Below are 13,928 nucleotides of genomic sequence, written 5' to 3'. Positions count from 1 at the left end.
GGCCTGTTCTTCTACACCTCTGGCCTGATTTCTCAGCTTCAGTTGGTCTAAAACATGCCAAGGAGCTTGAAGACCAAAGATACGGTCATCATTTGAGCCAGTGACTCATAGAGACCCTCAGAGAATGAGAGGTGGTCTTTGCTTTGCTGACCACAGAAGCAAATGGACAACATGAATGCACCCTATTGAAGTCAAAGGCAATATGCTAGTCAGATCTGACCTGTTTATATAGTTTTATTGTTATTTTTGTTATATGTCTTTTTTTGTGTGGTTATGTATGTTCTGTGTGTGTGTGTGTGTGTGTGTGTGTGCTGCATTGTTTCCCCAACATCCAATGAAATGAGCCCTGCCCCATTGTCGTCATCCAACACCGGCGACGCAGCTCGCTGATTGGCTGCAGCTGCGGCTGCGGCAACTGTTTCACACTCATGCTGCCATTCAAGAATATTCGGGGAGGGGCGTGGCCACGGCTCATGAACACGCCTCCTTCATAAAACTTCGGCTTGCTGCACAAAAATTGATAGTGCAAGTAGTGGATGGAGTAAGTGTCTGTTGTCCTTTGAGCAACAGGTCAGCGCCTGATCTCTGCGCCTGTGCGTCCAGTCCGTGCCCCGGCAGCGTGAAGGAGCCCTGACCTGCCCCACTTGCACCATCAGCGCATAAGCGTGCAGGCGTGAAGACCTACATGTCTGTATACTGTCCTCAAGTCTACTGGTAAGGTCCTTTCTGCAGTCCTATCGTCAGTTATCACGTCCTGGTACTGCGTAACATCTGGGTTTGGGGTCTGCTCTGCTCGGACAGCGTCCGCGGTGGTCCGCGACTTGCAGCAACAAGAGGTCCCGACTAACTTCGCCTCGGTTGGGAGCACTGCGGTGGGTACGAGGCTGAAGTCAACTTCCTATTCGCCAGCTTCGTGCTCCAATTTGCCCGTTCCACCTTAAACGGTGCCGCAGCTATGCACCATTTAAGGTGGGACGGGGAAATTCGAACGAGAAGCTGATGAGTAGGAAGCGGACTTCTGCCGTGGGGCTTGTCCCGCTACACGCTGCTCGCTGCGAAATAAACCGAAGACCTGAAGCAAAACGTTGAACGTGGCGTCGACGCTGGTTTGAACGTCTTTTTTTACGAATTTTCCGTTTGTTTGTTTACCTCTTGTTACGCTTCTTTGACAGAACATCACGTTTGCTGCTACGTTTATTTCGTTCACCTCAACTGCACGTTGATTTAGTGGTTGGAACGTCGCGTTAACGTTTGTTCGTTAATTTGTCAACGATTTTACGTTTAATGTGTGTGTATATATATATATATATATATATATATATATGTGTGTGTGTGTGTGTGTGTGTGTGTGTGTATATATATATATATATATATATATATATATATATATATATATATATATATATATATATATATATATATAATGTATGTATATGTGTGTGTGTGTGTGTGTGTGTGTGTGTATGTGTGTATATATATATATATATATATATATATATATATATATATATATATATATATATATAATGTATATGTGAACATATATAGTCACTTTAACATTGAAACACTACATTATCTTGAAGAGGGGAGCTCTTCTCTAGCTGTCCTAACCGTCCTGTCTAGCCGAATATTAACCTGTATTTCTTCATTGCTGTACTTTTTGCATCTAAACTGTAATAAAACAAGGGTTGTGTTGACATTGACTACATCATTATGATTTCTACAACTTATGATATTGCACGCTTCATGTAGAATTGCAATGCACCAGGAAATTGTTTTGGATAGCTATTAGTGCACTCTTAAAAAGACGGGTTCTTCAAGGGTTCTTTAGTAAAGGGAATGGTTCTGCTTGGAACCATGACTCCAACATAGAACTTTCCATGCTGGAAATGGTTCTTTGCATGGTAAAACGGTTCTTCAGATTGATTGGAGAATGTGTTTTCTATGGTTCTACGAACTTGAAAAAGCTGGTTCTTCAAGGGTTCTTTCATACAGGAAATGGTTCTATATGGAACCATGAACATTCAAAGAGCCCTTTGCATGATGTCATGATTAATGAGTTTTTTGCATCATGAAATGCTTCTTCAAATTGGTGGAGAACGGTTCTATATGGTTCTATATGGATCCTTTTTGAAAATGGTTCTTCTGTTGTTACAGACTTGAGATCGTAACCATAGAACAACCCTTTTTGGTGCTACCTAGAACCCTTTTTAAAAAGGTTCTGTATAGAGTCATGCATAGCACATTCTCCATCGATCTGAAGAACAGTTTATCAACATGAGCAAATAATCGTTTGATCCTGCAAAAGGTCGTTTGAGGGTTCGTGTTCTTTCCCCAAGAACCCTTACAGAACCATTGTTCTTTTAAGAGTGTTCTGGTATTCTTACAATGTCAGGCTCGTCGCGTTATGCAAGCTTTTTTTTTTGGCGCTTCATGGAACCGTTTTCAAAATAAGGCTCCACGTAGAACCATATAGAACATATTCTCCATCAATCTGAAGAGCCATTTGACCATGCTAAGAGCCACTGAAGCATGCAAAGGGTTCCATGTAGAACCCATAGTTTTAAATAGAACCGTTTCCTCGACCAGCTTTATGACTGCATGATCCATATATCAGGCGCAGTGTGTGACTCACAGTGGAATGTGAATATGTATTAGGAGGAATAATTCTGTTTCCACTCCACTTCAGCACCGCGGTCGATGTGAGTCACAAGACTGATACCTTTCTAGTCTGTATAAAAGGTCATGTTCCATAATGAAAGGAACCAATCTCAGCGCTCTGTAAGAACCACAGTAATACACTACAGTAGGCAGGGTTGCGTTGATGATCGGGCTTCCTTTGCATCAAGTGCAGACATTGACCTGCGTATCACACAAGCATCTTTCATTAAGAGCCAAGTCATTCTGGTTGTTTTGAACAGGCCAACTAGACCCCCTACCTCCCGCATTAGCCCCCCGTTGGCCCTCTGACATCACCACTCCAGTCAAAGCTAATCCTGCCTGGCTTAAATGTGAAGCAGGTTCGTGGCCTAGTCTTCTGGACTCGACATCATCTGACCTTTTTTTTCGTTCAGAGCGAACGTGCCTCACATGACAGTGGAAAACCGTGGTTAAAAAAAAAAAAGCAGGGGCTTGTGGATCTGGTCTTTTTTTTTTTAAAGCTAGAGGAAAGAACCAGCCCACCTCAGAGGAAAATGGAGGAGTGTGCAGGCCTCACTTTCTTTTGCAGTGCAAGAACTGCAGGCTTTTTTTTTTTTTCTTTCTATTCTGAGAATTTATATGAAAACTACAGTTCACCATTGATGACCCTGCAGTAGCAATGTCGGTGTCGCTTTGTTGAATGTTTTTATACAATCTCTTCAACCACTGCTGTGTTCTGGGCAGGAAGTGCGAGCCTAACCTCTTTAAGTGAACTTCAGATGTCTCTCTCTCTCTCTCTCTTTTGTGCAGTTAACTGTTTCCCTGCAGTAGCTTGCAATAGCTGGTGGTTTTGTTTGCAGAGGCGCTTGATCTTCTCACGCAGCTCCTCTCTCAAAGCGCTCGTATTGCTTCTCTAAATATAAAGCCATCCCAGCCACGCAGCCCGTGTTTGTGGAAGCCTGGGTGATTCCGAGGGTGTTTGACTGAAGCCAAGCTCGGGTAATTTTCCTCTCTTCGCTTTGTTTACAGCGCTCAAGAAGGTACCAGCAGGTGCCACGTATCAAGCTTCTTGTTAGCAAGTCAGATTGAAAACAGTTTATGGCATTTAGAACTTCCCCCTTACTCATGAATAGAATCATTTGTGTGGGAAACAATGGGGCTAACTGTAAAGAGCATTTGAGGTAAAAACAAAATAGCATTGGAGAACCAAGAAGGTTCATGTTCCATATGGTGACCAGGCTTGAACAAAGGATGGTTTCTGCATCATTGTTAACATGGTTTCAAAGCGATTTTAGTCGGTATTCACTATTAATCCAAACGTATGGGATCAACCAAGAGTGGCTGAAGTTTTCTTCTGGAGTTGTGTGAGCTGTAAGGCTAATGTGGCTAATGAGTAATGGCACCTAATAATCCATCAGCATCATGCAAAGTGCATGCTGCAGACTGCGTTAGATAGGCTTGCTTAAGTGGTTTCAGACACTGTGTAATGTACTGTTATCTATAAAATGGACTACAGACCTCCGAGTCCTAATCCAGTAGAAATAGCAGTCTTGCAGCCTCGTGATAATCTCAAATCTTTGAGATTACTTCTACCAGTTTTTGAGAATTTCTGCATAATTAAGTGATGGAATTAGAGTGGTTTGATGTAAAATGCGCTTTTCTAGAGAACATACATGATGGTGATGATTGAAGCCAGACATCTGAAGAGTTTACTGCCTCTGAAAGTAACATCACTGAAATGTTATGCATACCCTGCCTGAAGTCTGAGGCATTGTTTTAGGATAGTTTTGAGGCAACGTTTTGGCCTAAAACACGTTTTCATGGCGGAGAGGCGCATGCAGGGCATCATGAGGCCAAATGGTCCCCAAAAAAGGCTTCATTTTTCCATTTAGGCTCACTGGTGGTTTTGGATAGTAAACAAAACAGCTTGATTTGTGTTGTGGAGCGATGTGACTCCTGGTTCCTATCACCACCACTGTAAAGAAATCTGAGTCAGTACGTTTCGTGCCAGTGGGCCATTTCATACCAAACCACTCTGAATGACTTTATGACTTGGTTTGCATCTCAATGAATGAATTGTGTGGAAGTTTAGAAGGACCTGTGGAATTCCCCTTTAAGTCAATAAGGCAGGTATTACTTGTTAAAGCAAACTTGAACAAAGACAATCAAACCTGTTTTTAGTGGTCAAGTAACTTGGAGGTAAGAAGGTTTTAGCTAAACTATCACTTTAAAGCTCTGAGCTTGTCTGCTTGAATCCTCTTCCGGACCCCCATCGGTATGCTCCACTGACCAGACTATGAGCAATGACTTCCCTCCGTTCCTCCTGACCCTTCGCTGGGCTCCTGGCTCTGCGATGGCGCCTGTGTCTGTGATGCGGTCTGTGTTTCGCTTTGGCGAGAGTGGGTGCTGGGCGCCAGCTTCCGTTCCTCTGGCCGCTGCGCTGACGGCTCAGATTTACCGCCGGAGCAGATGGGAAACAATGCGAGTAATGCAGGACCTAATACCTTATCGTGTACCCGGCCACCGGCTGCCGTGAGGATGAGTCCAGTGAGACTGTGTGTCAGCACCGAGGGACGCAGTGGGGAGGCTGGTGGGGGGGCTATGCGTCATGGGCCTTCATGCCAATTCATCTATAGTCTTATAGTCATCATAGTGTTGGCTCAATAGGTTTGGAATAGTCAGTAGATGCTGTAGATCTTGATGACTTGCACTGTTTACATTCTATTTATATTTAATATGTCGCTGCTGTTGGAATAAAACCTTGTATCTCCATTTTAGTCGTTTTTGTCATAATTCCTAAATGTCTGTTGTCCTTTACATTGTGTGTAAATTTCATGATAAATGGAGTAAAAGAAACGGCAAAAATTCCGGTTCCATTGACTTACATTGAAGGTAAAGTCTCCTGAAAAGTTACTATTTTGGAGATACGTGGTTTTCCTCCATCAGCAGCGCTATGCATGTTGTTTCTGCAAGAAAACCTCAGCCTTTTAAAAAATGCCCACATAATTAAATTAAGATGGAAACGAAGTCATTCAGATTAGTTTGATGTGAACTGCTTACTGAGTCAGAACAGTTCACAGTGGTGGTGATGGGAACCAGATGTCTGAAAAGTTTAGTGAAGAGTTTAGAAAGTTATGACGTAATAATTAATAATTATGAAGATTCTGCCTGGCAGCTGAGACATTGTTTTCCAAAAGTTTTGTAAAAGTTTTATCCCAAAGCCTAATTTTTTTCATATATTACTTAAAACTAGGGGGCAGTCATGGGCTGGAGGTTAGGGATCTGGCCCTGTGACCAGAAGGTTGCCGGTTCGATCCCCAGGGCCGACAGTCCATGACTGAGGTGTCCTTGAGCAAGACACCTAACCCCCAACTGCTCCCCAGGCGCCGTGGATAGGGCTGCCCACCGCTCCGGGCAAGTGTGCTCACTGCCCCCTAGTGTGTGTCCTCACTAGTGTGTATGTGGTGTTTCACTTCATGGATGGGTTAAATGCGGAGGTGGAATTTCCCCAGTTGTGGGATCAAAAAAGTATCACTTATCACTTATCATGGTGGTACCTGCAGGGTGTTGTGAAAATAGTTCCCAGAATCTTTCAGATTTATGACTGTTTCGCTATGATCAACAATGCATTTAAAACTTCAGAAGCATCGCTATAAAATAGCTGTATTTGTGTTGTAGACATTGGTTTCTATCCCTACCACTGTAAAGAAATCTCAGTCCAAGTTTCTCTACACTGAATCATTTCACGCCAAACCACTCTCAAAGACTTTCTGTACATCTTAATGATTAAATTAAGCAGAATGTTTGATAAACTGGTGAATTCCCCTTTGACGTCAAAAAAAGTAGGGGGGGAAAAAGATGAACGTTTAATGTAAGCTGAGGTAATAGGACTTTATTCCATTCTTTCGGCCCTCACATCAGTCTTGTGTTCCAAGCAATAGTTTTGAAACAGTCTAGAACACACGTTCTCTGCGTCATCTCGTATAGGATTCAGTCAGAATGACTCGCACCTCTGCTGCTTCTGCACAATACTGGTTCTGCGCTTGGTTCTGTATTCTGTATATAATTGGCTGCACACTGAAACTAACAGGTCAGGTAACATTTAAAAACAGCATTTTCATGTTTCGTCAGAACCGCCTTTAACGCGTTTTTGAGTATGAGACACATTTATTTTTTCTCTGTGACATTAATCTTATTCACCAAGGGATGTTTTGGTTTGTCCGTCTGATTTTACATGACCAAATCCTGAGGCATATTATTCAGTAACTGCATGAAATAAATGTACATTTTTATTTGATTTATTTATTTTTTGTAAAAGTTCCCAAATGAACAGAACGTGTGTTTTATGATCTCCACATATCACTACATGCTCACGATTTACTGCTGAAAGCCAAAAATCTCCGACGCTCTTTGTGTTGTTTTCTAAAAGTGATGTTTCCAGAGCAGATCACTGAAGAGACGCCGTCTGTTTATAGTTTAGAGCCCAGATTTGGGGAAAAACGGGTCGACTTTCAGTAGAAAAACAAAGTTCAGCTTCTTTTATTATAAGGGTTTAAAATGACGTCACCGTCTATTAGACTGGAGAGAAGAGCTACAGCCTCACACGACGCCCAGCTTCTGAACGGAGCTTATGGAATATGAACGTTATGAAGAACATGACCAAGTGCGTTTTGGAGCCACCGGTGATCTCGAGGAGTTGAAAAGAACCTTTTGCAGCCTCGGTCCTGCTGACGTTTCACTTTTGATGACTTCTCAGCTGCAGTTGAATTACATGATAAGCAGGCTAAGCTTATTTGAAGAGATTACTTTGCTGCTCTATGAATTCACGCAAATCAAATTCACGCTTCAGTGCTTAACTCAGTGGACAGAAAATGAATATGTTTATGTCCAGTAGTGAAGATTTTGATTGGTTTATGTACCAGATGTCATTTATTTGTACATGACCATTTTCCAGCCTCTCTTTAACTCCTGGAATTTAACTGGCGGTTTGGTTTACTGATGTATGTAAATCATGGCCAATGAATGTAAATGACTTCTGTTCTGATTGGTTGTCCTGTATTTTGCCTCGTTCAGAAAGCAGCCCGGACTGCAACACTCCTTGGAACTTCGTTGTAAATGAGAGGCCCTGAATTGCTGTAGGCTAAATGGGCGGATATATGTAAATGTGTTAGTTTGCATGTATAAAAACAATGAAATCAAACTTTCTCACTATTTAAATACTCCAATAAACTCTTATATCCTAAAAGTAAGCATGATATGAGCCATTTAATACCGATGCTATCCATAGCTTGCACAGAAAAATGTATTAAAATGGCGATAAAAACTGATTGTGCAGCTGTAAATACTTAAAATTATAAATATTGTGGTATCTTTATTGTCTGGTTAGTAGAAGATCTCGCAGTAGAGCATTTGAGTTCATATTGCCCACCCCTAGTGGATACCGATCCACCAAAGTCTCCATCTCCCAACAAGGGCTGCTTGTCTCAGTGGCTGTAATATGATGCCATTTATCAAAATAGCGATGAATATTTAACTTTTATTATCCACTTGTTAATAAACTCGACAATGTGAGCTATTGCCAAGATCAGCGTCTTCAATTTTTTGCCAGGTTTGATCCCGAATGTTCACAAACGCCCTCTAATTGTAGGTCAAGGGCATGAGAACAAAGAGAGACCATCTGTCAGGTCTCTCTGTCTCTTGATTTCTACGAGTCATTTTTTCATTCTGTGAATGAAACTGTGTGAATTGAGTCAGATTTCCTTGTTATTCATGATCAGACTTCAGACCTCTGTGGCCGTTGATGAAAGCGAGGGGAGAAGATGACGTTAATTCATCTTCACAGCGCAGTAGCAATTTAAAAGCTTTGCGCATTAAAGAAGCCCAGCGGAAAACTTTTGCTCATTTGTAGGAGACGCTGGCTCCGCCGGCGTTTTGGGTATCCGATCCAGGCTCCCACCTTTAGGAATAATGACAGCCCCCAGCGCTCTCCTGTTTAGACGGTGCAGAATGTTGAGGAAATTACCAGTGACTCACTGGAGAACAAAGGCTCATTCCTGCAACATCCTGTGCTGTTTGGGTTTGAGTAATCCACTTGTGCTCTAGGCTGGATGCCCCGTGTTTCCTGTTAAAAAGTGGATGAAGGGATTTGTCTGCCAGGCTGGTCTGGGTTGGGCAGGTGGTGTTGGGGAGAGGGGGGGCAGTTGTTGGATGCCAAATCTGCACACAGGTTCTTCATGCAGTAACGTTCACATCGCATGACCTACTTAGGGCTTAAGAAAATTCGGTAGAAATGCATTCGTGTTTAGTGCAGCTCAGTGAACACGATCCAGATGATGAGCTCAGGGACTTTAATGCACTGGAATCCAGCAAAAACAGTCTTATTTTGGCACCTTGCTTGTCTGTTTTGGGGTGTTGGGGGTTGAAGGTTGAATGTTTCATGATGTACATGTTACCCACCCATGGGTACTGTGATAACCCCAAAAATGGAGAATTCATTGGAGAACTCTTTACATTGTCAACATGAATTTACTTTTAGGATTGGGAATAGGCTTCTGTGTTCAGTCAAATTATGATGATGATGATGATGATGTTGGGCCCAAGTATGTAGTAAATCACACTGGAAGGACACATCAGTTTTGTTTTAAATTGGCCTTTGGAGGTGCTCCGCTGCAAGTTCAGTAGAACTTCAGTATTTCTTAGCCTGATAAATAATGATGAGTGTTCGAATAGACAGGAAAGTTTAAAAGATCTCCATTTTCCACCATAAGGCCTGTATCTTAACATTTTAGTGAGAGGTTGTAATCTGTTTAGGAAGCATAGAAAGACTACTGCAGCCAACTAAAGCAGAGCTCTTTAATTTAGGGCTTGGAGGGCCAGTGTCCACCACAGTTCTTGGATTTCCCTGTTCCAACAGGACAAGACTTGGAGAGAGAAAGCTGGTCTGAAGGCACGTCGACCAAGAACCCAAACACCACACGGCAGCTCAGCACAACCATAGCACATTAAGCACCAATATGCATCGAACTCAAGCTCATTTCACACTCTATTCATGTAGATTTAACGAAAGCCAACTTTCAGTATTATTTAGTTAATATGACACATTTAGTGTCAGCGCTCTGGTGTTTTTGAGCTGAATGGAACGAGGTGAGAGGATAGGATGTGTTTAGTCTACTAACTTCTAGATGAGGTGAAAACAGATGCACGGCAGCGCCTCAAGAAGGGCCTGGGTTCGATTCCCCGGTCGGGCAACCCAACCAGGGTCCTTTCTGTGTGGAGTTTGCATGTCCTCCTGTGTCTGCATGGGTTTCCTCTCACAGTCCAGACACATGTAGTCAGGCTAAATGAAGATGCTGAGATGCTCTGTGTGTGTGTGTGTGTGTGTGTGTGTGTGTGTGTGTGTGTGTGTGTGTGTGTGTGTGTGTGTGTGTGTGTATTTGATTTTGGTCTTGGTTTAATAAAGTACAGTAACAGTAAGATGCAGAGTGGCTCCTTTTTTTTGGATGCAGAGAACCCTCCACTTAAATTATGTAACTAAAATTGTTAATTATATTAAAGATATGACAATATTCGTTTTTATATCGTGAGACATAAAATGCTTCTCTGAGTTCTTAAACACAGAGCAAGTGCATGTTTTGTTATAAAGAGAGCAAACATAGTGGTGTTTAAGTGCAGTTTAGTGTAAGAAATGGTGAATAATTATTATTGCGTTCAAAGTTTTGTCATGCGAAGCAGCCTAGTGGTCATAAATCAAAAGGGTGTGCTCTATTAGTATCATAACAGAAGATAGCTTGATTTTTATATCATTAATATCTGTTTATTGCAGAAAATCTCGATAGATATTTCAGTTCAGATTGGCCACCCTACGTTGCCACCCAGCCATCAGGGCCTCCGTCTGCCACCAAGTCCTGTCTCGGCAGCTGTGGACGCATTAGCCTGTTTGGCACGCGACCCTTTAGCCTCGTGTTCCGGCAGTGAGATTACAGCAGGCAGGTGCTGGCTGGGAGCTTCAGAGTTCAGCTTGTACGTCATGGCTAACAGCCTGAGGTAGATAAGGCCACAGAATCCTCTTTCGACTGACGGACGAATGTCCAGGCTTGGCAGGCCATCTCTCTCTCTCTGAAGATCATTCACAATCACGGTGATGCTGTTGTGTAATCCTCAGTGCTGATATCTGTTATTAAAGTGCACCACTATTTGATTCCACTCAGTCAAAGTGATTGAATTTCATGCGAATGTCAACAAACCGCTATTAATATCTTAACGGACTATTGGAAAATTTTGCTCACTTTTGATTTGCTTTCGGGCTAAGAATATCCCTTCCCAGCATTCATTTCTTCTTTTCCTTGGCTGGGAGCCACCCTCTCAGCTTCTTGTTTATTTTAGCGAAGGGCACTTTTGCTCAGGCTTGGAGAAATTTCCAGTTCCGTGGAAAAGAAGCGGGCATGTTGTGCAACGGCGGCCTGGATGCTTTTACCAGTAACGCATCAGGGAGGTGTGTTTTCTCCCAGAGTTGAATTGTTACATTCTCGCTCCTCTGCTTCCTCTCCTTCTGTGCCCCTTTGTGTTTTATTAGGGTGATGTTCTGTTATTCTTAGCTGAGCAGGATGTTTATGTGGCCACGGAGCTGAAATATCACTGGCAGAGCTCAAGTGTTTAGCTTTCAGGCTTCTTCTGCACAGGTCTAGGCAATCATCGCACATTCAATATATCTGCTCACCGTGTTGCCGGAGTTCCTTTTCGCTTTCTCTTCACGTGGCTTTTAGGCTTCGTTGCATGTGGGTGTGTACATACATACACACACACACACACACACACACACACACACACACACACACACACACACACACACACACACACACACACACAGGCGTATAAAACATTTACATTTCATAGTAAATGCCAGAGATGGCTAAAAATGTGGAAATGAAACGGCGATTGGCTGCAAAACCCAATGTAGGATGTATGTATGCGTTATAATCTGCAACATCGGGGTCATTTGGATTTGATTTGGGCAAAAGAACATGAGAAGAACATCCCAGCAGCCCGAACACCGTTCTTTGTGTGCTCGTGGTTCTTTAAAGAACCTCTGTCTTTACTAAAGAACCCTTGAAGAACCATATTTTTACCGTGTCTTATGCTCATTTTTGGGTGACCAAAAGTTCAGTAGAAAAGAACGACCAACTAACCGCTCTTGTTCTGAGTGGTCCTGGTTACAACCACACACTCTAAACAAACTACATTTCTTGGTGGATTAATTATTTATCTCAAATTTTGCAAATAATGTGTATTTTAGCATATTTTACATTGTCTGGCCTTTTATGAACGTAATTAGCCACACAAGGTTGCCGAGCATCACGGTAATAACGCCTTTATCCGTGATAAAATCACTGTAACGCTCGGCGTCTCGTGGTTTGTCGCTTCATTATGGAACTGTTCATGTCCTTAATCGTGGCGCCAGTAAGATAATCCTATACAATTAACTTGGGTTGGTTTGGAGGGCTACAATCTTCATCTTAAGGCACTGTGATTAAGTTGAAAGAAAGACATGGACAGTGCTTCTCTTTGCTGATCGTACACGTACTTTTGGGACTTCCAGCTATTGTTTTAGGTGGTCCAGCTGACCACAGCAGTAAAGAGGAAGTCATAAAAAGCAGGTTGGGCCTTTTAAGATGATTTTTTTTTTTTTTTTTGTAACTCTACAGAAATAAGTGCTGCGTTTCTCAATAATCCAGGAGAATTAAGTCCAAATTTCTACCATTTATTATTGTTTATCTGCACCGCCAGATTTGTGCTTGATATCTGCATCCCTACCAGGAACTGAAGCCTAAAAAGCTAGTGGCTGAAAGCTAACGCCTCGCAGTAGAGGCTGAAGAGGCTGATTGAGCTCTGGGTGGTTTCCAGGTACAAGTGCAGAACTTTTAAAAAGTCTGCAAGGTGGTTTTGGAAATTTGTGAAAATCCTACTCAGCTGAAAGTGGAAATGATGAGTATATGAAGAACATACTGTGAAAGTCAGAGTATTAAAATATAAACATAATCCAGTTTGAAATGAGTACTTTGAGCATGTAAATGGAAATGTAGAGTTAAAAGCATATTTCTGTTTGAAATGACTGTCAAATTTTTCACATCTTCTAATCTAATAATGCCCCTTATGGTCTGCTTAATTACCCGGAACCATTAATAGCAGGACTGTTTCTTTATTAATAATCCAGTTCCTGCAATTGCAAACTGAGCTAGTCTCAGATGATCTAACGGATGTAAATATATTTGGTCAAAACAGTGTAGACCAGTGTTTAAGGAGGAATTCCAGAATTTTTTCAAATTTGATGCATAATTAAATATGCAAACAAAGTCGTTCAGAGTGGTTTGATGTGAAATGCTTTGTTCTTGAGAAACGCAGAAAGTCAGTACGTTACACTAATATATATGTATGTATGTATGTATACACACACACACACACACACACACACACACACACACACAGTATATATAATGTAATAATACAAATGCTCCAAAATGGCTTTGACAAAGTTGTGGTCCGTTAACCTTAATTGAAATTGATATTTTTTCAAATATTAAATACTTAATTATGGTTCACTGGTCATTTTGTATAGTAAATAAAATGGCTATATTTGTGTTGTAGACCTCAAACCTCTATGAATGACCATGTTTACATCTCAGCAATTGATTTTTGGCAGGGATTCTGAAAAAGCTGTGGAATTTCCCTTTAAACATATCACATCAAAGGTTCAGCAATGACTTTCAGTAGATGGTAACGCAGATCGCAGTCATCTGGTCTTCAGCTAGGGTGCGATGCCATCGATGATTCATCTTTTGTGGTCCATATTTAGGTTTATTCTTGGTCAGCGAAACTGGCCTATAGCGTTTAGCACCAGCTTAGTGATGAGTCATGTTCCTTTAATACACTGCTCTGAACAGAATGACCCCCCCCCCCCCCACCTTTTGCTCTCACAGTGCTAACTCTCCTGTGTAGTCAGCTTCTGTTTCCATCTGCCTGACTCGGCACAACCTGCTCAGCCATTTGTAATAAGGTGTCAGGAGGCAAACGTCCCTCGCACTGAGCAAATATTGTCTCTGACTAGGCCAAGTATGCGAGTTTCCATCTGTGATGTACATAACAGGCTGTACGGAGCAGCACCCAGAAGGTTGCCTCTGGCTCAGGGCTTCGTGTGCTCATAACCCATTTGTTTGAAATGCTAAATGCACAGGCTGGGCTCGTAAGGTCGGGATTGAGAGGGGTTACGGCTGCTAATCCAGGGATTTAAGCAG

The 13,928-nt window shown here is 42.1% G+C and overlaps 1 protein-coding gene across 1 annotated transcript in view; it reads left to right on the top strand.

The window, feature by feature from the left end:
- Positions 1-512: 512 nt before the first annotated feature.
- The window catches only part of lbh (LBH regulator of WNT signaling pathway), a 28,094-nt gene continuing 14,678 nt past the window's right edge, over positions 513-13,928 (top strand). Inside the window, exon 1 of the mRNA XM_017720992.2 lies at positions 513-714. Within this exon, the coding sequence (XP_017576481.1) occupies positions 686-714 (29 nt within the window). The 5' untranslated portion in view covers positions 513-685. The remainder of the gene's footprint in view (positions 715-13,928) is intronic.

Source organism: Pygocentrus nattereri, chromosome 5 (assembly GCF_015220715.1).
Source record: "Pygocentrus nattereri isolate fPygNat1 chromosome 5, fPygNat1.pri, whole genome shotgun sequence".
Lineage (NCBI taxonomy): Eukaryota > Metazoa > Chordata > Actinopteri > Characiformes > Serrasalmidae > Pygocentrus > Pygocentrus nattereri.
This window is presented reverse-complemented; position numbering and strand designations above follow the sequence as displayed.